The sequence below is a fragment of the Canis lupus genome, chromosome 23 (assembly GCF_003254725.2).
Source record: "Canis lupus dingo isolate Sandy chromosome 23, ASM325472v2, whole genome shotgun sequence".
Classification (NCBI taxonomy): Eukaryota; Metazoa; Chordata; class Mammalia; order Carnivora; family Canidae; genus Canis; species Canis lupus.
Window position 1 is genome coordinate 27,128,662 of NC_064265.1, and position 26,829 is coordinate 27,155,490.

A 26,829-nucleotide genomic window follows, 5' to 3' on the forward strand; every position below is an offset into this window, starting at 1 on the left:
TTCATTTTATATTGCTTACTTTAGATAGGGCCAAATGACTAATAGGTTCTGCAAGCTAGAGAGAAAAGAACCTCTGATTTATTTTTCAAACTCCTTGCCCTGAAGAGTCCCCTGGTGCAGCTTAGACATCTCCTAGGTAGGACTTTGTATAGATTCTAGCATCCAGGGTAACAGCAGGAAGAAGAAGCACTTCAGATGGTTCAGGTGGAAGAAAGACTTGAATGACAGAACCACTTTCAGAGATGGGAATAGGGTTAAGGGAACCGACAAGGAAAGTTGAGGTATTAGCAACCTTGTAAAATCTTTACCACCCTTGTGCTTAAAAAGGCAAGAGGAAGAAATAGGGAAATTGATCCCAAGAAGATATGGAGCCTTGGAGGAGGGGCCACTGAGCAAGAGCTGTGACCACAGAGGGACCCAAAGAAGGGAGAAAGTAGAGAAGAAATACCCCAATCTCCTTCAAACCACCTCTTGGCAGTGCCTTCCATTGACCAAACGCAGCCCCAAGCGAGAGGGCAGGGGGGCCACTGGATGAAGCCCATGGGGTCAGCTTCTGGGATGCAGGGGAGGGTGGGAGGTAGGAATGTAGAGTAGCTAGCCCACACATCCACTGGCACTTCCTGATCAATTTCTAAATCCAGATCTTCTGGTTGTGAATGTGGTTTTAGACATTTGGCAAAACAATGAAGTAGACCTAGGGGGAATCACTAAGGTAACAGCTCAATAGAGCAAAAAATATTTGCTTTTACCTGTAGCCAGAATATCTCTTGGCTTTGTCTCAGACTTAGTTGCCATGGCTTCCTCATAGCATGGTTCAGAAATAAACTTCTGCCCTGAAATGGGAACTGTTCTGTGACACAGGACAACTTTAATCCTTTGAAAATATTTTCTGGTAATTTGATGTGAAATATTCTATATTCAGAAGCTTGTAGATTCTTACTCTCCTAAAGAAGACAAGCCCTGTGCTCACAGAAACAAATGCCACCCACCGTACCTTAGTGAGTGCCTACTAAGTGCCTGACACTATGCTAAGCGCTACAGAGGATCTAGAGAAGAGTTGGATCCTGCCTCTGTCCTGGGGGAATCTGTGATCATCTGCTGTTGAAACATAGGCAGCATGTGCTAAATGCCCAGGGAGGGTATGGTGGGAGAAGAGCTCTTACGGGCCTGTAGGGCAGTCCTTTCCTTCAAAACTGAGCCAACCCTTCACTCTCACATGGAAGGACTGCATTCTAACAACTCCAGACAGTACCAGCTGTCTAGATCAGAGGTTCATTACCTGGCAACCTCCACTGCCAGGTCCCAAAGGAGAACCACAGAAGGGCGCAAAAAGCCTCCAAGAGGCCAAAAGCGATGATAAGAAATCCCAGCACTAAAGCACATGCATTTGATACACAGAAAACTAGCTCAGGCCCTTACTCCAAATCTATTAACTGTTACTTTGGACACCATTCTAGCAGGCATGCATTGCAGGTTTCTAGAAGGGAGGTGAATTGGGTGTGGCACATTAGACTGGAGAGGGTGAGTTCCTGCTTACGATGGACACCATGACAACAACCACAAAAGACAGCTGACAAAACTGGTTGCAAGAAAAATGGCCAGTAAGCAGGGAATAGTTCTGAAATCAAAAAGAACAGTAGACCAGAATCATTTTCAAATTGTCTCTAGAGCCCCTGTTCTGTAGCTAACCCTTTAGGGCACCTCTGACTTATAGCACATTAACTGTTTTTCACTATATGTGCATGAATAACCCAAGTGAAGACTGAATTGTATGCACTTAATTTTGCTTAAGAACGCAGATAAGTGTCAGATATATTTTAGAATAATTTCTATTGAACATGGCCCTAATATTTAAAATGTCTGGAGCTGTAACTTGGGTGTATTGTTTTAACTATTGCTGAGTAATGAACCATCCTAACACTCAGTGGCTTAAACAACATTTATCATTGAAGTTCATGTGTTTGTGGGCCAGCTAAGGTCAGCTGATCTAGCTTGAGTTTGGCAAGCCCTGCCTGGGTTCACTGTAGGTCTGTGGATTGACTCAGCTCCAAGATCCATTCACAGATGTAGCTCAGTGGTTGTACAATTTCTAGAATGTCGTGGCACAGACCCAAGGACAATATTTATAGAAGGGCAGACCTTCCACACACTTTGATTTGTGTAATTCACACAGCACCTCTGGGATGGGTGTGGTGTGACTCCCATTTTTCACCTGAGGAAATGAAGGCTCAAAGGGGTTAAGTGACTTAGTCAAGATCACAGAGCTAACATAAAATGGGAGAGCTGGAGATCAGAATCCTGCCCTCCAATTTTACGTCCAGGGCTTTTACCAAGGTAGACCAAAGTTCATGGACAAATAGTGATATTAAATTTTGGGGTCCTGCAGACTACTTTCCCCTCCTTCAGAAGCTGTCTTCTAGATGCTTTATTCTCTGTTCCCTCCTACTTTCTCTTCAGTATTTCAATGCCCAAAGCTCTTAGCAAAAGATTGAAGATTATCTTTTACTAAAGTGTGTAGGACCAGCCACGATACTACTTTACTTCTCTTTTGAAGGTATTTGCATCCTAATGGGAACTTAAATGAAAGGATGCTCTGGTAAGATGAGCTTCAACCAAGGTATTTTGGGGGATGAGACCTCCTGGACCCAGGGAAGAACCACTTCACAGACATTTTCTTCAGGGGTTGTGAGCCAACCTATCCTAGGCCCATGCAGAGACATAAGACTTCCCTCTTCCAATACAGGATTGCCCCTGTGAAGGAGGAATTACCCAAATGATGTTTGGGTCTAGACCTCACAGAGCAGATGATGATAAGACCCAAATCTAGTCCTATAGAATGAGATCATGTGGAAAGATGTGAATGCTCTCTGGGTATCAGAATCTTCTGTTGGCTGCTGGAATATGACCCAGAGCAGAGGTTTTGTGGCCTAAAAGATCTGATGTCCAACTCTGCACTCCCCTGCCTGGAAGCCAGCCAGGTCACCACTTGGGAACCATTCATGTTCTGGACAGTAGATTATGGGCCATTTATTTGTGTCTGATGCTGATCAGCCACTGTTTAATGTTCCGTAATGCACTTCTAGCCATCTCCTCTGATTTAGCTTTTCTTATTTCCTCTGCATAATTCAATCAGAGAAGGCCCTTAAATTAGAGGGCTCTCCATGGGGGCCAGCCTCCTGCTTCATCTCCTCCCAAGCCTCTGAATAAAGCCGCGGGTTGAGCTGCAGCTCAGATACAGAGAGCTGGGTGTGAGACAGGAGGCTGTCTCTTCTAATATCCAGGGCTGGGCCTCTGCATCACCATCCGTCACACTCCTACCTGCTTTCCCCTGATTCACAATCACACAAAAACAACATAGCTCCAGAAGGAATTGAAAGCCCCTTTGGCTTCAGCAAGTCACCAAATAAGCTGGCGTCCCATCTTCTTGAAATGCAGTTCACATTGCAGTACCTACTTGTACTACTCTTAAAAATTTTTTGGTACAGGTTAGCCCCAAACCTCTCATTTTGCAAAGCATTTTCACAGCTGCATTTGCATTTACTCTTTACAGTAGTCTTTGCTTTGAGGGACCCTGGGTTTGAATCCTGATCTAGTTGGTTATGAGCTAGGTGATTGTGGGGAAGTCACTTCACTGGAGTGAGCTTCAAATTCCTCATCTGTCATAGAAGTCTGTCTCACAGGCTAGAAGTATTCACTCAACAAACAATAACTACCAACTGCGTACCTGGCACTGGGATGCAGCAGTGAGCAAACAGACATATTGCACCCCCATGGGGTTCTGTGATCGCCCTGAGAAGAACTTGGCCAGGACAGCCTGCTGGGCCCCAGAGGAGAGTGAAAGACACCTGCAGCACTTATGGAGCTTCCAGACCAGCTGCCCAAGGACCGAAGCCAGGCTCCAGGTTTAGCATGTTCACACTTCCTGTTGTAGATGTTGTAGTACTTTAAAAAGGAGACCTTTTTAAAAATTTCCTCGGTTACTGACATTTAAAATAGATTGATTTAATATTTTTAAAGTGCTTCTGATGTCTCTTAAAAACAAAACAAATTAAAAAACCCTCTCGACAAATGGGGTAACCTGGCAGCCCCGACCTACAGCCATGTTCTGATACAACTGTTTGGAATGCGGTGTTGCTGGCTGCTCAGCCCCAGCTCCTCAGAAGCCCCCTGCACCCCCGGCCTTATGCCTCGCCTACTTGCCTTATGGCATTTACCTGTGTAGCCCCGTCTGGCCTCTGGGGCCAGAATCCTTGCTGGCTTGGACTCTCCCAAGATGTCCTCCTTTAGATGTCTTGGGTTATTTCTTCCCGAATTCCCAAGCTCTACAGAGTTCAGTTTAGAAGTCAGCGTTTTAGATCAGTGATTCTCAAACTCTAGCATGGGTTCTCAGCCCTGGCTAGACAGAAGAATCACTTGGGATGTTTCAACAGAAGGCCAGTGACCAGGCTGAACAAACCAATTAAATCACTCTCTGGGGCATGGGGTCAGGCACTGATGGTGTTCAGAGCTCTCAGGTGGCCTCGTGGTGAGCCTGGGTCAACCACTGCACGGCAGCCAGCATCAGCATCACCTGGAGGGCTCCATAACCCACAGATGGCCGAGCCCCACCTCTGGAATTTCGGAGTCAATCGCCCTGGGGTCGGGTCCAAGAGTTTGCAGTTCTTGTAAGATCCCAGATGCTGCTGATGCTACGGAGCCGGCGACCACACTTTGAGAATCACTGCCCAACTTTGCCTTGGAGCCACTGTATTAGTTTCCTTTGGCCACTGGAATGAATCACCCAAAAGGCAGTGCCTTAATACATTTATTTCTCTTATAGTTCTGGAGGTCAGAAGCTAAAATCAGTTTCACTTTGCAGAACTCAAGGTGTTGGCAGGACTGTGCTTCCTCCATAAACTTTCTAGGAGAACGTCTCCTGTGTCTTCTAGTTTTAAGCTATATTCATTGCATTCTTTGGTTCCTGGCCCCCTCTCCATCTTCACTTCAGGGGTTGTATTGCCTTCCTCTGTGTCAGGTCTTCTGCCTCTCTCTTAAAAGGCCACTTGTGATTACATTTGAGGCCCACCAAGTTGATCTCCCCTTTGTAAGCCTCTTGATTTAATCACACCTGCAGAGTCCCTTTTCCCATATAAGGTCACATGTACAGGTTCTAGGGATCAGTCTGGACCTCTTTGGGGACTGTTATTCAGTCTCCCATCGTTGCCTTTCCACTGGGTAAAGTGTCCCACGAGTATTCTTTATGTGGCACCAGAATTGAAGGCATAGACATACATACTGTCTTCATTTGGATTCCTTTCCACAGCAGACCCTAAGACAAGGACTTGGGTGTCAGTAGTTCATTTAGGTGGTGATCCCAGTAGGGCATAGGGAAGTAAGACAGGGAAGGTAAGGCAGTCAGCACAGAGGTAGATCATGAACAGAGTGCTGCTGTGGACAGCTGGGGTTCAGTTCTCCTCGGAAGAATAGGAGAGACAGGGAAACAGAGGCCTGGGATATTTACCCACCAACTCCTGGGGATGTGCTTGTTCCAAGCAACTTGCATGGCTGGAAAAACCCTCTGGCATAGTTACAGGTGTTTGCGGTAGGAGCTAGAAGCCTGTAGGGCGTGATGGATCCTGTGGCATATGAGCAGGGAAGCAGCTGTGTCTGCCATTGATCCTGTAAGAGAGCTATACTGATACAGCCATCTTGCATTGAGCACTTTCTCTTTGCTAGCCTCTTTACATATGTGACTTCTTTCTAATCTTCACAAGTTCACAAACCAGTAGTACTCCTATTTTATCAAAGAGGAAACTAACATTCTGGAAGGTACAGCTTGTCCGAGGTCACATGCAGTGCCAGGGTCAAAATTCTAAATCAGAACTTTCATACCCCCATAGCATTGTAGAAACAGAATGTTCTAGTGGTTAGGGGTAGGGCCTCTAGTGTCATGCTGCCAGAGTTCAAATCTTGTGTTTTCTTTAGCTTTGTGATGTTGGGCAAGCAAGTTGCCTTCTCTGTGCCTCAGTTTCCCCAGTTATATGGGGCTAAAAATAGGATTTAACTCACAGAGGAGTTGTGAAGATTAAGTGGGCTAATTATGAACATAAAGTACTTACAATAGCACCTGGTGTATAATGTGTCATAATTTCTGTCATTATTTCCAGAACATCACAATGTCTGTATGTATACCAAGAGGTCATGATTTCCCCAAGATGCGTTTGTGTTAAAGGCAAAAGTTTAAATACAACCTACACAATAACTTTTTTTGCTTAAAATATCCAGTGAATTAAGGCAAAAAGAGAGGCTCAGCTGTTTTCCATTTTGCATTTGTGAACTGGTCCTTAAAGCAGGAACACGTTGACCAGGGAAGAAGGCTCTTCTCATGGTGACCAGCTTCCCCAGATGGCTTTAAAAATACACCTGGCCCTATTCCATCTCCCAGCCCAGGAGCATTTAGCTCCATTCAAGCCCACACTTATGTCTCCACAGCAACCAACATAAGCAGAGGCATGAGGCGTGTGTTGGGAACTGGCAACAGCTGAAGGAGAGGCCTCATGGCCGCTGAGGGGCTGAGAAAAGAGGAAAGCAAATGAAGGAAACATGAATGAGTTGGACAGGCCTCCCCACCCCTTTCCTCACTCATCTTGTCCTGCTGCTCACCTGGCCTTCTTGGTATCTTTCTGAGAAGTCTGGAGAAAGCCCTGGGAGCTTTCTTGCTAAAGCTGCTAGTTCTCTCTGGGGACACATGAGGGAGGGATCTTCTAGAGGTCTCAGGCTTAGCATGGGCTTCTCAGGGATGCTGGATGGTGAGGGATGGGGTGATGATGGCCATTCTACCCATAGAGACCTACCTGACTGGGGCTTCCTTACTTTACCTGGGGGTTTGTTCCAGTGTTTCAACATGTCCCCTGTAGGAAGTTCCTTTGGGGTGGGTCATTATTGAAAGTTGAAACTGGGCTGTTCTTTTGTGCCCAAACAGAACTGCTTCAGTTCCTGAGTCATCTAAGCTGGGGTAGACCTCATGGAGTAGCCCCTAAAAGGCTTCCAAATTCTCTGTAGTTATTTAGAAACCAAATTCTGAACCATTGAAATTAGCACAGGATTTAGGGGCTCCAAGCAAGAACAACAGCCCTTTCCCCGTCCTGGTCCATCTTTCTTAGAGCTGCATTGGCAAGGTCATAGTAGGGAAAGTTAACAGTGGAAAACAAGAATGTTCTCTGTGTTCAGTGAGCATGAGAGCTCTGAGGGAGCAGTGTCATTTTGGGTGGCATGTCTGCCCATAGAAAGTGACGAGTGGAAGGCTGAGATGGCTGTCTGGATAGTTTGGGCCTTTGAAATGCTTTCGCCAAAGTATCTGAGATAAATGGGGTTTTTAAATTTTCTTCAATGACCTGAACCAACTGCTCTTCTGTTGGGAAGCCCTGAAAGAGTGTACTTGCACAACAGGCTTAGGCTGCCATGGTGATTGCTGCTAAGGTTCCCACCGGAAGGTGGTACGGGCACATTTAGTCAGTGGACTTGGTAATTTACCTGTTTACCATTGTTTTTAGAGAGACCTTGCAGCACAGTGCTGAGGCACTGAGGTAGAATTCAAGAAATGGGTTATTTCTTTGGACCTGCACTAACTCCCAGGGCACATGTGTAGTGTTGGACAAGCTGTTTGCTCTCTGTGAGATTCAGTTTCCTCCTCTGTAAAATGAAGGGATAGACCAGATTTCAAAGCTGTAGACTTTCTCTGACTTTGTGGTTCATGGGTTGCTTGCTAATTTATAGAATTAGTACCTACATAATGAAGGGGTGTTGGCATGTGTTTCTCTTCTGAGCACTGGTAACTGAGAAGCCATGGTGTGTGCATAGAGGGCATGGGATTCATATTCAGACAGCTCTGGCCTTGAGTGACCTCTTCATGACCCACTAGCTGAATGATCTTGGCCAAGTGGTCTTGGTTTAATATCTCAACACCTCAGTTTCTACCTCTTTAAAATGGGAATAATAAGAATACCTACCTCATTGGATGGCAGTGAGGATTAAATGAGCAAATAGGTACAGAGCTTTGCACCTGGAACATAGTTAAGCTCAGTTACTGGTTGCAACCATTATTCCAAATGGTGGTAAGAGCGCTGGAATCCAGGCCACTTGCTCCCTCCTGGGAGGCCTCATTTCTGCTGTAACCCCATCTGTTCTTACTGAATCTAGAGAGAATTGCTTGCAATGCTGAAGAGGCTACAAGAATTCTGAGATCCTGTCTAAAGCTGGAAGCTGAACAGAGAACATCTCAGTGCATGGGTTTTGGAATTGGAAGTCTGGGCTTAGAAGCCCCGTTCAGGGGACCTTCAATGTCAAAGCCAGTTTTCCTCACCTGGAAAGGAGGATGTAATACAAGGTAATTTGAGGGGCTATTGGAGAATCAAAGGAGAAAGCATGGGAGGGCCTGGCTCTATGTACTCAGGCACTGTTGTGCCTCAGGGGGCAACACCAGACCTGCTGGACATGAGGAGCATAGGCTCACACCCGAGGACAGTGTCTTAGCATACTGACTTCTCAGCAGAAAGGCTGCCAATGGGCAGAGTCCACCGTGGGCCGCCCTCCCTCCCCAGACAGAGATGAGCTTTCTGGGAACCCCTGCAGGGCACTGCAGTCCTGGGAGTGTCTACCCTTTGGGAATTGTGCAATCCTGGGCAGAACCTAGCTAGTAAGACAAGCCACTTCCTGTATCCAATTCATCCCTGTCAGGAGAAGGGGCCCTTCATCTATGTGGCATCTGCCTTATGTGGAATATCAGTTTTGCCTCCTTCAAGATGGATAGTGGATGCCAAGGCACCAGGCCTGCCAGTGTGAGCCATCCCAGGCAGTAAGAGGAAGATTTTTAACTATGAAATTTTCAAATCGAATACCAGCAAATGGTGGCTGATTTGACAAGATGTTCAATTTTCTGACTACGTGCCCATCTACCACCACTTTGCATTTTATTCAGTTTTATCTTTCTAAATGGGATGATATAATCCACTTGAGTTGATTCAGATTCTCTGTATTATTATTATTAGTAGTAGTAGTAGTAGTCTGCTTAAATCAATTTTCCATCTCTAAGTTATTTATGGCAATTACTTGAGATAAATAATTTTTTATATACTTCCCATGAACAGAAGGGCCAATGTTTATTGCACCTTCTACTATGTACCAGACTATTGTATTGAAGAAGATTCATAAAACTAACTCTAGTCTATTTGTGACATTAAAATAACACAAATGAAGTAATTAACGAGGAGCAAAGTAGATCACCTGGTGGTGTCTCAGGCTGCACAAGTAGTTGGAATTTGTGTGAAAGCAGAGCAACTAAGACAAGGAGACGACTGATCTGGGTTCAAGTCATGATTCTGTCACTTACCTGGGCACTTCTGTGAGCCTCCGTATACTTACCTGTCAAAGGGAGAAAATATTAATAATACTTAAGGTCATTGTAGGCTAGTGCTTAGCAATAATAAGTATTCTGTGCATGTTACTGAGTATGTTGATTCTTGATTTTTCAGGCTACATAAAGGTAGTTTAAGGAGTGTTTTTGTTTTCTGCTTCAGGTAAAATTTCTTCCAAATGAAGAAATATTTTGCAGCCATAGAAAGGAATGTAGATGCACTTTATGTAGTTATAGAACATAATCTCTTCAGAAATACTGTAAGGAAACCAAGAAGGAGTAGCATATGTATAATTGTACATTCAAGTAACCTTTTGAAGAAGAGAGGGAATATATTATACCTACCTATCTGCTTGTCTCTGCATAAAATTTTCCTGAAAAAATACACAGAAAACTAAATGATAATAAATAATTGAAACTGGTACAGAAGGAGAAGAATTTTCATGTATGCTCATTTGGACTTTTGGAATTTTGAATCATTTGAGATATTACCTACTCTAAACAAACAGAATTACACTTATATGCACAAAACAGAGTCTCTCATCTGGAGCACACAGGATGCGATTTTATGGTTTTGAAACATCTTTAAGATCGAAAAGCAGCAATAGGAATTGAGATCTCAGAATGGTAAAGTCACACAGTTACAGTGCTGTGGAAAGCCTAAGGCTCATCTTTCCAACCTATTTAATTGTGAAGCTCTATTGCTCAGTTGAGTCCAAAGTGGTCAACCTGAGATTCCCCCACTTTCTGGGATCCAGAAATTTGAATAATTCAGTGAGACCAATAAGTAGAAATGATTGTGCTGGATGAAGCCAGGGGGATCCCAGGGACCTTCTTCCCCCCCTCCTCACCTGCTATGTACCCTCAAATGACAAATACTGAAGGCAGTGGGGGTAGGGATGAGAGGTGCTCTAGGAAAAGGGCTAAGTGAGCCATGTGGTTTTGAATCCCATATGTCAATAGAGCTAGAATGTCACCATGGAAAAATGAAGGTGTAGAAATATAGTGGCTAGAAACACAGGGTCTTTCCACTTGGACCCAGTTGTCAGTGGATATTGGAAATAACCCACCCATTAGGCCAATGTAGCTGGGGAGTTTTGTCTCTGACCGATTGCCAGATCTCCCAAATAACTCTACAAACTTGGCCTTCCCTGTCAAGCTGTAGCAGAAGATTTAATAGTGCTCACTGCTTTATGCTGGACACTGTAATCAAATTCAGAGCCAAGGCGCAGCCAGTCTTAGGGAGGTTTCTTGATGTTCCCTTGGCTCCTAATAACATTGTCTCCTCCTTCCTTTCTGTTTACCACATGCCATTTTGTCAAATTAAAACTTCAACTCAAAAAAACAGATGCCTTCCTTTAGATAAGGTCGAAAAATTCCCTTGTGGCAGGAAAGGGGGCTGGGCTGTCTCTTGAATCTATGTACAAAGGAGTCACCTTTGATAGATGACTGACTATAAAATACTGTCAAGGATGAGATTTTCTTTCATCCACCTAACTAGGGCAGCCATTCTTCCTTGAGTTGTCCCTCTTGGCAGGGGAGGGGGCGAAAGAGAACATGTTCTTCATGGGGATTCAATTTCTGCTCAAGGTGTCTTTATGAGTGACCGCAGGCTTCTCTAGGCAAGGCTGGTGCCCTAGCTCTGACCCACCCCCAGTCCTAACCCTTATGGAGGTATCTTCTGGTTTTCCATTTCTTTTTATTATTCTTCTTTTTTATTATGAATAATTTCAAACATTCAAATGAGTGGAAAAAATTATCCAGGGAACACCACTATGCCCACATTATGGGCTGAGTGCCCCCTCCCCCAGATTCATATGTTGAAGCCCTAACCCCCAAGACCTCAGAATGTGACTGTATTTGGAGCTAGAGCCTTTAAATGAGGTGATTAAGGTTAAATGAGGCGATAAGGGTGGGCCCTAATCCAATCTGACTGGTGTCCTTATAAGAAGAGGAGATTTGGATACACAGAGATAACAGGGATGCTCAAAGAGAGGAAAGGCCACATGAGGACATAGCTAGAAGGTGGCCATCTGCAAGCCAAAGAGAGAGGCTTCCAAACCTTCCAACACCTTAATCTTGGACTTCTAGCTTCCAAAACTGCAAAAAATAAATTTCTGTTAGTTAAGCCACCCTGGTACTTTGTTATGGCAGCCTTAGCAAATACAGCCACCAAATAGATTCTGCAATTGCTTTGATTTTGCTATATTTACTCTACCACATATCCCCTTGTCCCTGCATCTTCTGTTTTTTGGAGTAGATTTCCAAATGAATCACAGATTCATTGCTTGCTTTGAAGAGTAAACTATTCAACAGAAAAGGTTGATGTTTGAAGCCCACTAGCACACACGATTGAATCTTATGTGGCCATGATGAGGAGCAACTAAGATTGTCTATTTATGTGAGTTTACAAACCAGGAAACTGGGGCCCAAAGATGAGTAAATGTAAGGTTTGATTAAAAAGGCATGCAACGAGGTGTTGGTAAACTTCTCTAACACCAGCTGGCCAAGATGACATCTGCCATTCTTTCTGGGCTTCCGTGCCCATTCTGGCTGGCTGGTAGTGGGGGAGAGAGGTCGCCACTTTATGCTAGTAACCAAATCTCTGGAAGTCTCCAGTGTCAGACCATCTGGATTCAGTCCTGGCCTACTACCTACTGGTTGTGTATGATCATAGGTGCATCCCTAAATCTCTGAGCCTTGGCTAAAAATGAGGATGATAATTCTAATACTTCATACAGTTGCTGTGGGAACCAAAGAAGGATATTGAATGCTCACAGAATAGTTTCCATTGTTGGCACCTCATTACCAGGTTAGGGTAATGCTGTCTGCTGTAATAAATAAGCACCAATATTTTAGTGACTTCATTGAATCAAAATTTATTTTATGCTCACCTAACTGTCCAGTGTCTGGTTGGGGGCAGTTCACCTCCATGCTGGCCTTCAGGGTTGCAGGCCCCTTTCGTGTGTGCCACCACCATCCCCTCAGGTTTGAGTCCTCTGTACCCAGGCAGAACCATTGGCAAGAAGGGTCGAGAGCCCCTAGCTATTCACACTGCAGGAGCTGGGAGTATAGCCACTTCTCAGGGATAGCTCTGGCCTATGGAAGGAGGAGCCCCCATTTGGGGGAGTGCTAGCTTTCTCTACACAGCCCCAACTCTGAGGGGGGCTTCTAGATGTAAAGTCCATGGCTGGGAGTTAGGAGTGGCATGAGCCTGCTAGCCAGGAAAGGGCCGGACCAGAGGGAAACCTCCCTGCTCTATCACAAGAGCAGTGAGCACAGCAGGAGAGGTGGGAGGCATAAGGATGGAGAGCCATCCCTCAAGGGCTGGGCAAGTTGGCCAACTGGAGGACACCTTCTCACAGGGCTGTGTGCAAGATCCCTTTTGAACTCTGACTCCAGTTCTGTACTATCTGTGTGACCTGGACTAAATGACAGCTTCTCCAAGAGTCCTTTTATCCTCTGTAAAATGAGGACAGTGGTGCTTTGAGGATTAAATGCAGTGGTGCATGGAAGTGCAGTGTTGTCCTTGTTTCATGATGAGGATTTTGCTAAACATGGGCCTGCAAGTATGCAGCACAGGTGTCACTCCTTCCTCTCATCTCAGGGAGCCCGATACCAGGAAGTCATGAGCCTCTATCCTCAGAGTCCTTCTTAACATGATGTTTCGGAAAATCTGTGCCAGTCAGTTCACATTAGCAGATAGGATGAAAACTCTTTGATCTCCAGATCCTAGACCTTGGGCTTATTTGTTTCTATATCCATGTGGCATACAAGGACTTGGCACATAGGAAGCATTCAAAAAATGGAGTAGAACCTGATATAGGGCTCTCTTGGAGGTGGCATTTACTTGTTGAAATGGTAAAGAAGACTGTTCAAGACTGTTGCCCCAGGTGGCAAGCCGGTCTCAAGAGGAGAAAGAGATTGGGCTCAATTCTGAATGCAGTAGGAATGAGTGGGGATTGATAGCCAAAGAGCTAGTTGGAGCGAGGGTGTCAGTGGATGGAAAATTATTAAGAGGAAACCTCAGGGATAGGGGTTTTCTTGCTAAATCCACCTCACAGTATTCTTGCTGAAGGCAGACCAGGGTGCTAAGATAGCAAGGGTAGGGGGAATGAGGAACTTGCTCAGCTATCAAGGGTGGGGATTCACTCTAAATTGACTTTGCCAGATTCTTGCTAAACCTAAACTCTGCCAGGACATACACAGAAACCCAAGTCCAAGGCCTTGCTGAGAACCTGAACAAAGTTGGGTCAAGAAGAGAGTATTTGTCGGAAAGTAGGACCCATATCATCCAATCTACATCTCTGCCCACCCAGGTTCGGGGATGAGACAGCAGACTTGAGGTACCCTGGGACTGGTGGGACCCTAGGCTATACCTTTGATTTTTAAATTCTTTTTAAAGATTTTATTTATTCATGAGAGATACACAGAGAAAGGCAGAGACATGGGCAGAGGGAGAAGGGGACTCCCCGTGGGGAGCCTGTTGGGGGACTCAATCCCAGGACCTGGGATCACACCCTGAGCCAAAGGCAGACACTCAACCACTGAGATACCCAGGCATCCCTAGGCTGTGCCTTTAAAATACAGGTGTTTTTGCCTCACACTGGAGACTCTAGGTCCTGGGGGAGAATGCCAAGTTATCCAGCCCTCGAGATCTCTCTATGCAGCAGGAGTGAGAGACACAGGAGGAGAAGAAGCACAGAGGACTCTACTTTGACCCAGAACAGCAGGGAACAGGCCTGTATGTGGCAGCAGGGGGACAAGACTTCTGGAACGGCGCCCAGGGAGGCGGCATTCCAGAAGTGGACTTCTGGCTTGGTTGATAAATACCAGAGCTGCAATTAAGACAAAATACTGTGAATATGACACCTGCTGACAGCTGCAGGAAGGCCCCGGAAACCTTTATTATGAATTAGATTTTGCAGGCCACTCTGCTGTGGTGAGCTGGTGCCTGGGTGAAGGAACCAGTGGGAACTCAGCAGGCTGCCTGCCTCGAGGGCATGGGATGGCTCACTGGGGGAGAAGGGGAAAGAATGTTCTTCTATCCCTGTCCAGGGCCCTTATGAAGGACTGTTTAAGTCTCAGAAATCCTAGCCCCTGGTAGAAGCAAGACCTAGAAAGGGCTTAGAGCTCCTCTGGTCCAATTGCTCCCATTTCACATTTGGGGAAACCAAGGCCCAGAGGGGAAGTGAGTTATCCAAGGTGACAGCACATTACTGGTCACACCAGGCCTGGAGAACAGGATTCCTAATCTCAAACTGGCATGCTTGGCAGGGCAGTTAACAGTAGTCGAGTATACATCTAGGCATCTGACTCAAGGAGATTTGGCTCTTAGTCCTTGGAGACACAGAGAATGAAACAGAGAATAATACAGGAAAGTGAGTTGCAGAAGGAGAGCAACATGGAAAAGAGACAGAGATTCATGGGCCTGAGTCATTAGGTTCAAAATAGAGATTCAAACATCAGAGTGGGATAGGACCTCAGTGACCATTTGGCCAGTCTCCTTTGTTTTTGCAATAAAGTGCAACTCAGTGGTTTACATGTGTCAACCTTTTTATTTTTATTTATTTATTTTTAAATATTTTATTTATTTATTCATGAGAGACACAGAGAGAAAGAGGCAGAGACACAGGCAGAGAGAGAAGCAGGCTCCATGCAGGGAGCTCGACATGGGACTCAATTCCAGGTCTCCAGGATCACACCCTGGGCTAAAGGCAGCGCTAAACTGCTGAGCCACCCGGGCTGCCCCATGTGTCAACCTTTTTGGGAACAGTCTGATGTTGAATGGTAAAAAGGAAGTGCTTTTGGTGCTGAAAAGTGGCAAAATTTCCATCTCCAAGGGTTTTTGAATGGGATTTGAAAAATAATGCACACGTGGGGCTATGACCTAACACAGAAGAATTTGGGAAAATGTGATGCTGATGATATTTCCACAATGGTCTGGGATTTTAGACTGAGCACTCCATGCCCTTCATCCTTTCTCTGATGTCTTAGACTCTGTGTTTGTGTGAACAGAAGGTAATGCTCCAGGCAAGAAACAGAACCTAAACCCTTTCCTCCCTTTCCAAGATGAAAGGAGTTTCATCTTGGTACCAGCAAATCTTCTCTGCTTTCAAAGTTCAGCTCTCCTCTTCCAGGAAGCTTCCCCTGATTTCTCACTTACATCCCTCCCCCCAACTGGTATCCATCACTTCCTGGTACAAATCCCTCTAAACATCCCCAGCCTTGTGTTAGCCACTTCTCTTTTTGTCCTTTTTAGTACAAAATCATTATCCCTGAAAATGTCGATTAAAGAGCCCTGTTCTATTCCAGGAACTCTGAAATCCTTAGCTCTAATCCTCACAATAATCTAACAAGATGAGTCTTGCTCTACCCATTTCATAGATAAGAAAATTGAGACTCAGAGGGAATGAGTAACTTCCTCAGGGTTATACAGCTAGTAAGTGGCAGCCTGGATAACTCCAGACTGTGTTTGCTGACTCAAGGGCCTATATTCTTTCCATGACACTGAGTGACACATGCCAGGAACAGGAACTGTGTCTAGTCATTGAGTCTTGGAAACATTTGGCGTTCAATATGTGTTTATGAATTAATGAAACAATAAATGAATGAGTGAATACAAGGAATAACATTTCTTCTGAAGGCTATAGCTCAGGAGTCCACCAACTATAGCCTGCAGGCCAAATCCAGCCTGCTTCCTATTTTTGTAAATAAAAATTTAATAGAACACAACTACGCTGCTTTATTGTCTGTGGCTACTTTCATGTATAGCAGTAGAGTTATGTTGTAACAGAGACTGTGCAGCCCACAGAGCCTAAAATATTTACTATCTGGCTCTTTCTGGAAAAAGTTTTCTGAATCCTACAATAACTGATGATTTCTACTAAGCTGGTTAAAACAACAGTGCTTATTGCTAAGTACTAATAATCTTGTCTTTTATTATCTAGAATTTTGTGCGTGTGCATGCATGTGCATTGGGTATGCTTATAAAGTTATCAGATTCCACATGTATCTGGTATATGCTATTTTATTATTTTATAGGCAAGCTTCATCCAAAAAGGTTTACTTCACCAGCCCTTTGGATATATATATACGTTTATATATATGTGTATATATATATATTTCTTTGCATATCTGTATATATATTTTTAATCTTTATAATTTTAAAAATTAAGTTTATCTTTGTTGGCAGCACCTTGGCACAGACATGGTGACAGAGATCTTCCTTGAAGTAGAGGAGGACAGATTCCCCCAGAACAATCACAGTGGGGGTGGACTTTGAGGCTTGCCAGAGCAGTATTGACAGGAGCAGTTTCTGAGCTAAATGAAAAGCAGCCTTTTAGACAGATTGCACTCCCATTTCCTCTTGGCTGGCAAGGGCGATCAGTATTCCTTGCTCCCAACCTCACCTCCTTCCTTGGGACAGGGGCATTCTTCTTCCCCCAAGCTGTCCCCACTGTAGCCTCTTTTGAGGCCAGAGCACCGTGTACCTGTTCCTGCTCCCGAGAGCTGAGTACTGGCCTCTGGACCCCTGGCATCTGGGGCAGAAGCAACACCAAAGCAGGGATTGGCTGACTCCCACCCCAAATGCCCAGCTGGGAGTGCTCAGAGGCGTGACAAATCTCAGCCTGTCGCCAGCGTGTGTTCCCTGGCCAGTCCCTCCTTGGGCCTTGCCCACAATGACTGGTCTATCACTCAGCTTCACTCACCTGCTCACCATTTCAGGACTGCTCTGTTACTCAGCTTGCTGCTCAGGTGAGTTGTGTGTGTGTGTTGTATGCCTGCATATATGATGTGTGCATTGTTTAGAAAAAAAGGCTTAGAAAGCAGACTTGAAAAAAAAAAAAAGACCTGTTCTGAGTGCTTTCAGCAGTCTTTAAGTGTTAAACTTCTCGATCAGTGTTGGAATTGCACATAAAAGGGATTTGACAATGGAGTTGGTGGGGACCTTGATATACACTCATGAGCGTGTGTGTGTGTGTGCTTGGGTGTGCCCCTTTTGTGACCTTAACTTTGAGGTCTGAGGTAGACGGCTGCTGCTTTGGCTTTGAAGTAACATCACACACTATGGTCTGGGGCCAGCCATGGTATTGGGTGGCCGAGATGTTGTCCATTATTCTCCAGGCTGACAGCTTGGGTCATGTGGCCACACTGCCCCAGAGACAGTAGCCACCAAACTGCCAAATCATATCCTTTGTAGGTTGTGCCCTCACCTGCTCCCCATATCCACTCAGGCAAATTGCAAGATGGCAAATTCCTACCTTGGTCTTTCAGAGCAGTTCAAATACTTTCAACTTTTAGGATCAGAATTTGTTTTCAAGATGTGTGGGGTATGTGTAGGGGTTAGAGGAAAGGTATAGGGTATAGCCTCTGGAATATGTGAATCAGAAAAAACTTTGAGCAAATTGAAACGAGCTATCATGAGAAATTCACTGTAGCTGAGACATCTGACTCATGGTCAGAACACTCAGTGCTGCACAGAGCATGTGCCCTTCACCTCTTCTCTCCTTTCGTCCTTCTGCTAGTTCCAACAGGCAGGGAGAGGCCTCAGAGTGGGAGGAGGCGGAAGTAAGAAGCTGAGCAGTCCCCCAACTCTGAGCAGTTGCAGAATAGGTAATATATGGCTGCACCTAGAAGTTTCCCACCCCGCAAAGGCAGGATGTTTATGTGACTTCTTTCCTTTGGTGGCTTCTAATGGTACATTTGCTTGATTGGGCGGCGGGGGTGGGGGAGTTCTCCTTGCTGCAAAAAACAGGAGGCAGAAACAGGGTGTCTTTCGTGACCTACTGATGGGCTGGTCTCATGAGTGGGAGATATAGGTGGATACAGTGGAGATCCTGGTATCATATGTATGAAAACAGAATTTGGAGATGGTTTGGGCCAGACTCCTTATGGTGTAGGTAAGGAACCTGAGTCTCAGAAATGAGCTATGCGAGTCACATGGTCGCTTGCACCCAGACTCATACCCTTTTATCCAAGTCCCTATGTTTTCAGGAGTAAGTGCGAGTAAATCACACTTTCCAAGGATGCACCCAAGAGTAAGTGGGTATTGAGTGCAAAGGCAAAGTCAGCATCTGCAATGGCAAACAAAACAGAAACAAAAACAAGACGCTTGACACAAGCCTGCATTAGACCTAGCTTTATTTCTATCCATGATTTGGCACTGCAGTGGCCGTGTACAGTATGACTTCAGTGTCTTTAAGTCAGGGCAAGTGGTCCTGAAATTCCATGGGAGTTGGTGTTTCCAAGGCAGCTGCCTGGGCCTGAGCCACATGGCACACCCGGGTTTCTGCAGGCCCCATGTTCATACACACATGATTGTTTCCATTACCACAGAGCCTGCTGGGGCTTTTCCAAGCTGGACCCTGGGCTTAGACACGATTCCATGGAGGCAGCCTAGTCCTGAAAGAGACCCACAGGCCACTCAGATGACACTAAAATAGACATGTGAAGTCCTGGCTTAGTTGACAGGGAGGGAGGGGCGGGAAGCTGTTCCTAAACACATCCACCTGATGGAAATATTCTGAGTTGGAATGAGCCGTAAATAAACTAGACTGTGCTAAAAACAAACATCTCCAGGGAGTTGGGGGGTAGGCAGAAATAGATGCTCTTCACCTGCTGAAAGTGAAGTCAAGGTCAAGGGGGAAAAGGCAAGGAGGGATGAGGAGAGGTGAACAATGCAGATGCCTCAGCAGGAAAAGCAACTGATAATTTATGTTCACCAAAGAGTTCTCCAGTTTCCAGGAAGAAATAAGAGAATTGCTTTTAAATGATTCGGGGTCTTTCATCTGTGGAAGACCACACCTAATGTAGTGTAAAGGGAGGCACTGGAGGCCATACATGGCCTGGAAAAATCAATGGCGAGGAGTGCATAGAGCCATGTGAATGTGCAGACCTCTCAGGTGCCCCTGGCTGGCAGAGGCTTTGCGGAAAACCACAGCCTCGGCCAAGAGTGGCAAAGGAGGAACTGCCACTAGGGAGCGCCGAGAGGGTTCTGGAGTGCTGGTGCATGGCTGCCAAATTCCCCATGTGCCCAAGGCAAGGGACACAGTGGAAGCTGCCCCACTGAGCTTACTCTGCACTCCAGGAGAGCTATTTGAAGGAATTTGAAGAGGAATATGATTGGCATTGATGTCAAATTTTATGACAATGTACTGCAGTGTTTTTTTCCCCTGAGAGAGAGAAAGCAGCTCATGACAGGTGGAATGGATCTGCCACTCACAGCTAGGCCATGGTGTTCTGTTGAATGAGAACAGTTTCAGAGCACAGCATCAGACAAGGCCCAAGACAAAAACAAGGCCACTGTATCACCCTATCAGACACAGACAAAACCTGACCACCATCCAACCACACAAATGGCCAACTATCCGCCTGTCCTTGCTAATATGAGTGACAGCTGCTGCTTTACTACCCACAGCTTCAGTCTCCCTCTGCTCTTCTCTTCTGCTAGATAAGAATTAAGATAGTTATAGATTAACTTTCACTTCCTGACCCCATCCAATCCAGAGTGAGGCCAGACTTCACTTCCTCAAGTCTCCCCCACCCCCGAGCATCATCTAGTGAAGGCCCAAATCCTAGAACAAATCCTTTCTAACAGCCTCTTTCAAGATGCCCTGTGGGCCCCTGGTGTGCATCCTCCTTCACAATGAGCCAATAGGGCCAGTTTTCTGCAACCATACGTGTGTTCCTGATGGTTTTTGGTTGGAAACCCTTGATGCTATATATCTCAGGTAGTTGTTATGGGAGCCCCTTTCCTTTCTCTGAGCTCCTGACCTTTATTTCCACCCACATGTGGAAGAGTGTGGGGATCAGGAGGAAGAAGCCTAGAACCCTGCTGCTAATTGTATGACCTTGGGCAAGTTGCTTCACTTCTTTGCTTCAGTTAACTGATCTGTAAAGTGGGAGTGATGATAACAATAGTACTTAACTCTCAGGATTGCTGTGAAGATTAGGTGAATTTATATGTATGGGGCATTTCACTGGTGCCTAAGCATGAAGTACTTGTTTGCGTTTTTTATTATTATTATTATGAATTCAGCAAGCATTTGTGGAGTATCTAGTGTATGTTAGGTACTGTGCTAGAACCTGGGGATTAAAAACTGGCTTACATCCTCCCAGAAAGCATTGTAGTCAGGGAGATACAAGGAGACTGTTTTACCCCATAGGTATGAGCTAACATGGGGTAAACCCAGAGGAAAACATGGCAGGACTCTCAACCTTGACCTGGGAAATCAAGGAAAGCTTCCTGGTGGAAGTGGCACCTGACAGTCCTTGATGAATGAATAGGAGTCTCTAGGATTAGGCTAGGTGTGGCTGGGAGGAGTGGGATATGAACAGAAGGAACTTGGCAGCCATTCAAGCTCCACCGGACTTACTGTCTGCATGTCGGGAGCACCAGTCAGGCATCTTTCTACCCCCCACATAGCCTGGTCCAGTGCCTGGGAAGGCATGTGCTCAAATGAACAAATGTCTAACCAAATTTGATAGCTTTCCCCACAAACCAGTACCTCTTTTGACTTTTCCATCTCCTACTCTGATCACTGTGGTCTCAGGTCCCTGCCATCTCAAAACCACCCTCCTCTTTCACTCCTACAACACAATGGTCCCTTCCTCATTTCTTTCTTCTCAGTAATGTTTGCATTGATCCCTTCCTTTTTGTCCTCAACTCTTCCATGGCCCTGAGAGGCCACCTCCACATGTGGCTGCTGTAAGATTATATTGATTTTTTAAATTGTGTATGCAGAGGCATCTAGGTGGCTCAATAGGTTAAGCATCTGCCTTCAGCTCAGGTCATGATCTCAGGGTCCTGGGTTTGATCCCTGCATCGAGCTCCCTGCTCAATGGGGAGCCTGCTTCTCCCTATCCCTCTGCCAATCTCCCTGCTTGTGCTCTTTTTCTTTCTCTTTCTCTCTCTCAAATAAATAACTAAAATCTTTAAAAAAAATAAAATTGCGTATGTCTATTGTATAATTTGTTAATTTCATTTCAAGGTAATAAAAGGGTCTTCACAAAATATTTCTTACAAAAGGAGGCACTGGGTCAGAGAGGGCTGAGGACTACTGGCACAGGTCAGTGGAATGCTCCTCCACTGGAGAGTGAGTGTGTGGGTATGCATGGAGCAGCTGCCTAATGTCCACAGACAGGTCCTAGAGCAGAGGGTGCAAACAGTAGACAATCAGAGGCCCCTGAGAGATAAGACAGAAACTGGATTCAGGGCCAAGAGGCATATGGTGAGTGACCTGCCCCATATTCTATGAGGTCAGAGGTTCGACGAAGGGATGGAGGTGAGGATACCATCATAAGACCCAAACTGGAGACTGTAAAATTATAGCTTGTGGCAAATATAGGTATTACTGTTGTGAATATTCTAGTACATGTGTTTTGGTGAACGTATGCCTGCTTGTCTGTTGGTAAATACCTGTGAGTGAAATTGCTGGGCTATAGAGGATGCCTGTATTCAGCTGCAGTAGACAATACCAAGCAGTTTTCCAAGGAGGTTGAACCAACTTACACTCCTCCTGGCCAGTGTATGAGAGCTCTATTTGTTCCATGTTCTTGCCAACATTTATTATTTTCTGTCCTTTTCATTTTAGCCATTCTGGTGGGGTATGTAGTGGTTGTCAACCCAATATGCAGCAGCTATGGAATGGATAAGCAGACTGTGGTCTAGCCACGTAGTGGAACTCTATTCAGCATGAACAATGACAAGCAACAATCTGAATGATCCCCATGAACGCTACGATGAGCAAAAGAAGCCAAACACAAGAGTTCATATTGTTTGATTCCATTTATATAAAGTTCCAGAATAGATAAAATGAGTCCGTGGGGTTGGAAGTCAGTATGGTGGAGAGGGAGGAGCACAGAGATTGGATAGGAGCTTACAGGGCTTGTGGATGCTGGGGAGTTGTGTGTTTTGATTTGGGGGGGGGCTGGCTTCGAGGGTGTGTTCGCTTTGCAGAAATCTGTTGGGCTGTAGACTCATGATCTGCATCCTTTCTGTAAGGTATACTTCAACACTGAGCATACACTAACGTTGAACATGGGCAAGACCCCATGTTGTATAAAGCAATCAGGGTCCAGGGCCCTCCTTTCATCTCCTCACACCCATGTATTGAGTCATTAAACTGTAAACTCTTTAGTGAACACGGGTGACACCAAATGTGTGTGTAGAGTCCAGAGTCAAATACATGTTTTAAATCAGGGCTCTGAGTCTCTTAAAATCAACACCACCTCAGGCCCTAGCTGCCTACTCCCTGAACAATGCCCTTTGAGCACACCATCAAAATAATTAGCAAACACTGCCTTCTCCTGACCTATTAGAGGTGCTTTATAGGTCTGAACTTTGCGTTCCTTGTCACGTCTGCTAAATGACAAGTCAGTCCCAGAAGACGGAGAAATGGACTTCATTATGGCCACAGTGTCCATACCACCTGCTTGTTTATCAACCATCTTCGTTTACTGAAGGCTGGGGGAAGGTTACATCAAGTAGTAAACAGAAGGCACACTCATGTAAATGGATTAGAAATCAAACTCAGAAATCTCGGGTACCGCATGGGTCTCCCTAGGGTTCAGTGGGGACGACAGAGGCCCCGGCACTGTCCCCATGCTAATGAGCAGCGATTTTCTCTGCACAGCCCTTCCCGGCCTGGATCAGAAGAAGCGTGGTAGCCACAGAGCATGCTGCCTCCTAACGCCCCCTCCACCCCCACTGTTCCCACCACCATTCTTCAGAGGGGGCCGAAGTTTGGTGAGTATCTTAGGAGTCATGAGAAAGTAGACGTGCTGGCTTCCCAGTGCCTGCCACACCGCCCCCCCCCCACACACACACACAGCCGCCTACTTGAGGTGAGTGGCCTCCAGATTCTTTTTGAGGGATCCAAATCTTTACTCTCACGTAGCAGGTTGGACCCTAGAACAGGCATTTAGCAGTTTCTGGTGTGTGTCTGTTCTTCCACTGTCTTAAATAAGCTACAGAGGGAGATTCTTCGCATCTGGAAATTGGAGTTGACAAAGTGTCCCGTCTTCCTGAGAACAATGAGGTGATTTAAAAACTTTTGAGACTCCCTACAGCTGCTCAGATATGGATTTTTCCCATTCTTCCCAAATATTTGTGAAATTCCCTCCCACAGCCTATACTGAATGGAGGCTGTTTCTGTGAGGTGATGCAGGAAATGGTGCCTTGATAGCCATACTGAGGTGTGAGAGGGAGCCCAGTTTGGGAAGAGGGAAAGAGCAGGATTTGGGAAGCTGAGCTAGATGACAGTCGGCCAGGATATTCTAGGGACTTGAGATTCTCAGATTTTTCCAGAAATTCTAAGAACTGTACTGCCCAGTGCAGTAGCCATTTAGCCACATGTGACTTGAATACTTTTAATGCAACTGGTTCAAGTTGAGATGGGCTATTGATATGGAATACTGGATTTTTTTTTACTGAACTTAATATAAATAAAGAATGTAAAATGTCTCATGAGTAATTTTAAAATATTGAATACATGTTGAAATGATAACATTTGGGACATATTGGGTTAAATATATTATGAAAATTAATTTCACTTCTTTCTCTTTACCTTTTTTATGTGGCTACCAGAAAATTTAAAACTATATACGTGGCTTGCACTGGTGGCTTGCATTTTATTTCCGTTGGACAGTGTTGTCCTAGACATTGGATAAAAGCCCCTGAAATGAGCTTCCTAACTCCATCCAAAGTGGCTATTCTATCTTTATAATCCATTCAAGCCAAGTATGTCTCAAGAGAGACCAGTAAATGGGGGCCCAGAAGGTCATCTTCTTGAGACACCCTTTGGGTGTCTTGAGGACTGGACTGCGGAGCAGGTCTGTGTCCAGGATGGTGACCCTTCTTCTGTCCCCCAAGTCTGGCTTGTAACCATGTGTTGCTTTGCTTTGAAGCTGCTGTCCCCAGACATGAAGAATCTCATCCTGGAACTGGAGACCACACAGTCTTCATGTGCACAAGGATCACTCGGCTCCCCTGGGCCCCCTGGCCCCCAGGTTGGTTCATTCCCCCAGATCCATTCCTGTTGTCTTCTGTTCAGAGCAGTGAAGCCCACTGGAGAGAGTCTCTTAGAGCTGCCCCTTTTAAAGTGACATGGGGGCTGTCTTTCCTTCTCTAAGAGCTCACCTCCAGCTCCAGGGCCACATGGATAGAACACTGATTCTCCTCTGGGTGAATTCTGCCCTCTCAGCCTTGATTTCCTCATCTATGCAATGGAGATAATTACCCCTGCAGTACTGGATTTTGGGAGTGGTGAGGGGACCAAATGAGCTGCTGCCTAGATGGGTGGGATTATTATTATAATTATCATCAAACACTTGGTGACAGTGGGTTGCCCCTTCTGTGACCATGGACCCTTGCCAGTGGACCAAGGAGTGACAGAAAGTGGAGGTAATGGGGAACTTGTTACTCTGACCTTCATTTGCTCCCAGACACTGCAACCAGACAATGCACTGCTCCCCACTAAAGCTAAAGGGAAGAGTGAGAAACAGGCAAAAATCCTCCCTCCCTTAGAGGGAGGATTTTCTAGACAAACAAGAGCACTCTTCAGAGACCCTGTCATACAGACCCTGGCTCCTCTGGCCTGCCTGGGAGTGGGGGTCCATCAAGGAGGAACGCTCCCTGGCCTGGAGTTTGGAGGTCTGCCATGGAAGGGGAAAGAGAGTACAAGCAACAGTCAGTTGCCCAATTGCCTTATGAATTCTGTTACCCCTTCCAGTTGCCCAATTGCCTTATGAATTCTGTTAACCCCTCCTATGGCTTCTGGTCACGGGACACTAAGAGCCAGACTCCTCACCCTCAGTTACAAATTCACTCTCCACCCCTGCCCCCTGAAGAGGACGCTCCCTGTCTCTCCTACCTTGTCTCTCATACCACCACCATCACCCACCCAATGCACATCTCTTGGGGCCTGGAGCATGCCAAGCTCCTTCCAGCCTTAGGGCCTTTGTGCTTATGGGTCTGAATGTCTGGAATGTTCTTCCCTCTGATTTTTACCACAGCCAACTCTTTTGTCACTCAGAACAGTTTGCAGACCAGCTCCTTAGAAATACCTTCCTCAACCACAGTCTATGGTAGCCTTCCCCATCACACTCCATCCCAATGACCTGTTTTCATTCTCTGCATTATTTTCTCACCTTATTACAGTTTTCTTATTTGTTTCGTTACTTTCCCTGGTCTCTTTGGTCTTCCCTTTGTAAAATACAGGCCCCATGGCAGTGACTGGCCAACTATGGCCTACAGATCTGACGACAACCTGTTTTTATTTATTATAATTATTTTTTAAGATTTTATTTATTTATTCATGAGAGAGAGCAAGAGGCAAAGACACAGGCAGAGAGAGAAGCAGGTTCCTCACAAGGAGCCTGATGCGGGACTCAATCCCTGGATGGGGATCACACCAAAGGCAGATGCTCGACTGCTAAGCCACCCAGGAATCCCGACAATCTGTTTTTATAATAAAAGTTGTATTGTCTCTGGCTGCCTTTGTTGCCACAGTAAGTGGCTGTGACAGAGATACTGTATCAGAGGCAGAGTCTAAGATACTTACTATCTGCCTCTTAACAGAGACAGCTCACCCACCCCTGGTCTTGAGAGCAAGGACATTGTGTATCTTGTTTACATGTTGTAGGCAGTCTCCACCAGAGCATGGGTTGTCAAAAGTTCTCCATAAATATTTATTGGATGCAATAAAAACAGACCTTTGGACCCAGAATTGGCTGCTGCAGAGGGGCTGGGAAGTCTGCAGATAGGCAAGATGGGTACCCTGAGAAATACCTCTCAGGTGGATTTCTACCTTCCCACCTCTGACAGTCTCCTCAGGTCTCGGAGCATGTGAGGACCACAGAACATGGGAAGGAAAGAGGGGTTCTCAGCTGACTTCAGACCAGCAGCTCTCCAGCCATGCTTGCACATCTCGAACCTCACGCAGTCCATTCAAGTCTTAACTGAGAACGTGCTGCCCAATGGAAGGGGGATTTGCAGACCCCTCCGTTGCCCTAGAACACACTGTAAAATGCTGTTCCCAAGCGAAGTGAGATCTGCAGACGGGTAGCATTGACATCCCCCGGGAGTTTGTTAGAAATGTAGGATCTCATTCTCCCTTACCCCTTCACACAGTCCTGCAATCAGAATCTGCATTTTAGTGAGACCCCCTAGTGAAACCTCTGCACATCCCAGTTTGAGAAGCACTGAGCTAGAGCACAGTGGCCTGGTCAAATCATTCCAGCCCATTTTAAGAAATGGAAAAAACAGACTTGATAATAAGAAATGGAACAATGAAACAACATTCAGTCATCCTGCCTGGCTGATGCACTGTCCTGGGCCTCTCTTTACACTGGGATCACAGGCTTTGGGGAGCAGGGAACCTCTGCCCCTCTAAGTCACACTTTCTGGGAGCATCAGTGCCCCCTTGGCCTTTTAT

At 45.7% G+C, this 26,829-nt stretch overlaps 1 protein-coding gene across 11 annotated transcripts in view; it reads left to right on the plus strand.

Annotated features, from left to right (window-relative positions):
- COLQ (collagen like tail subunit of asymmetric acetylcholinesterase) overlaps positions 1-26,829 on the plus strand; it is a 112,657-nt gene that overhangs the window by 57,646 nt on the left and 28,182 nt on the right. For 10 of the 11 annotated variants that reach the window (XR_003137326.3, XM_049099571.1, XM_025448680.3 and 7 more), the window contains 2 exons: positions 23,029-23,141; positions 24,302-24,403. Coding sequence is in view for 10 of the 11 variants with exons in the window: in XM_049099571.1 (XP_048955528.1) it covers positions 23,029-23,141; positions 24,302-24,403 (215 nt within the window). In the remaining variant the exon portion in view is untranslated. Of the gene's footprint in view, positions 1-16,972; positions 17,150-23,028; positions 23,142-24,301; positions 24,404-26,829 lie in introns of those variants that run through there. The other variant, XM_025448690.3, reaches the window with a different exon arrangement.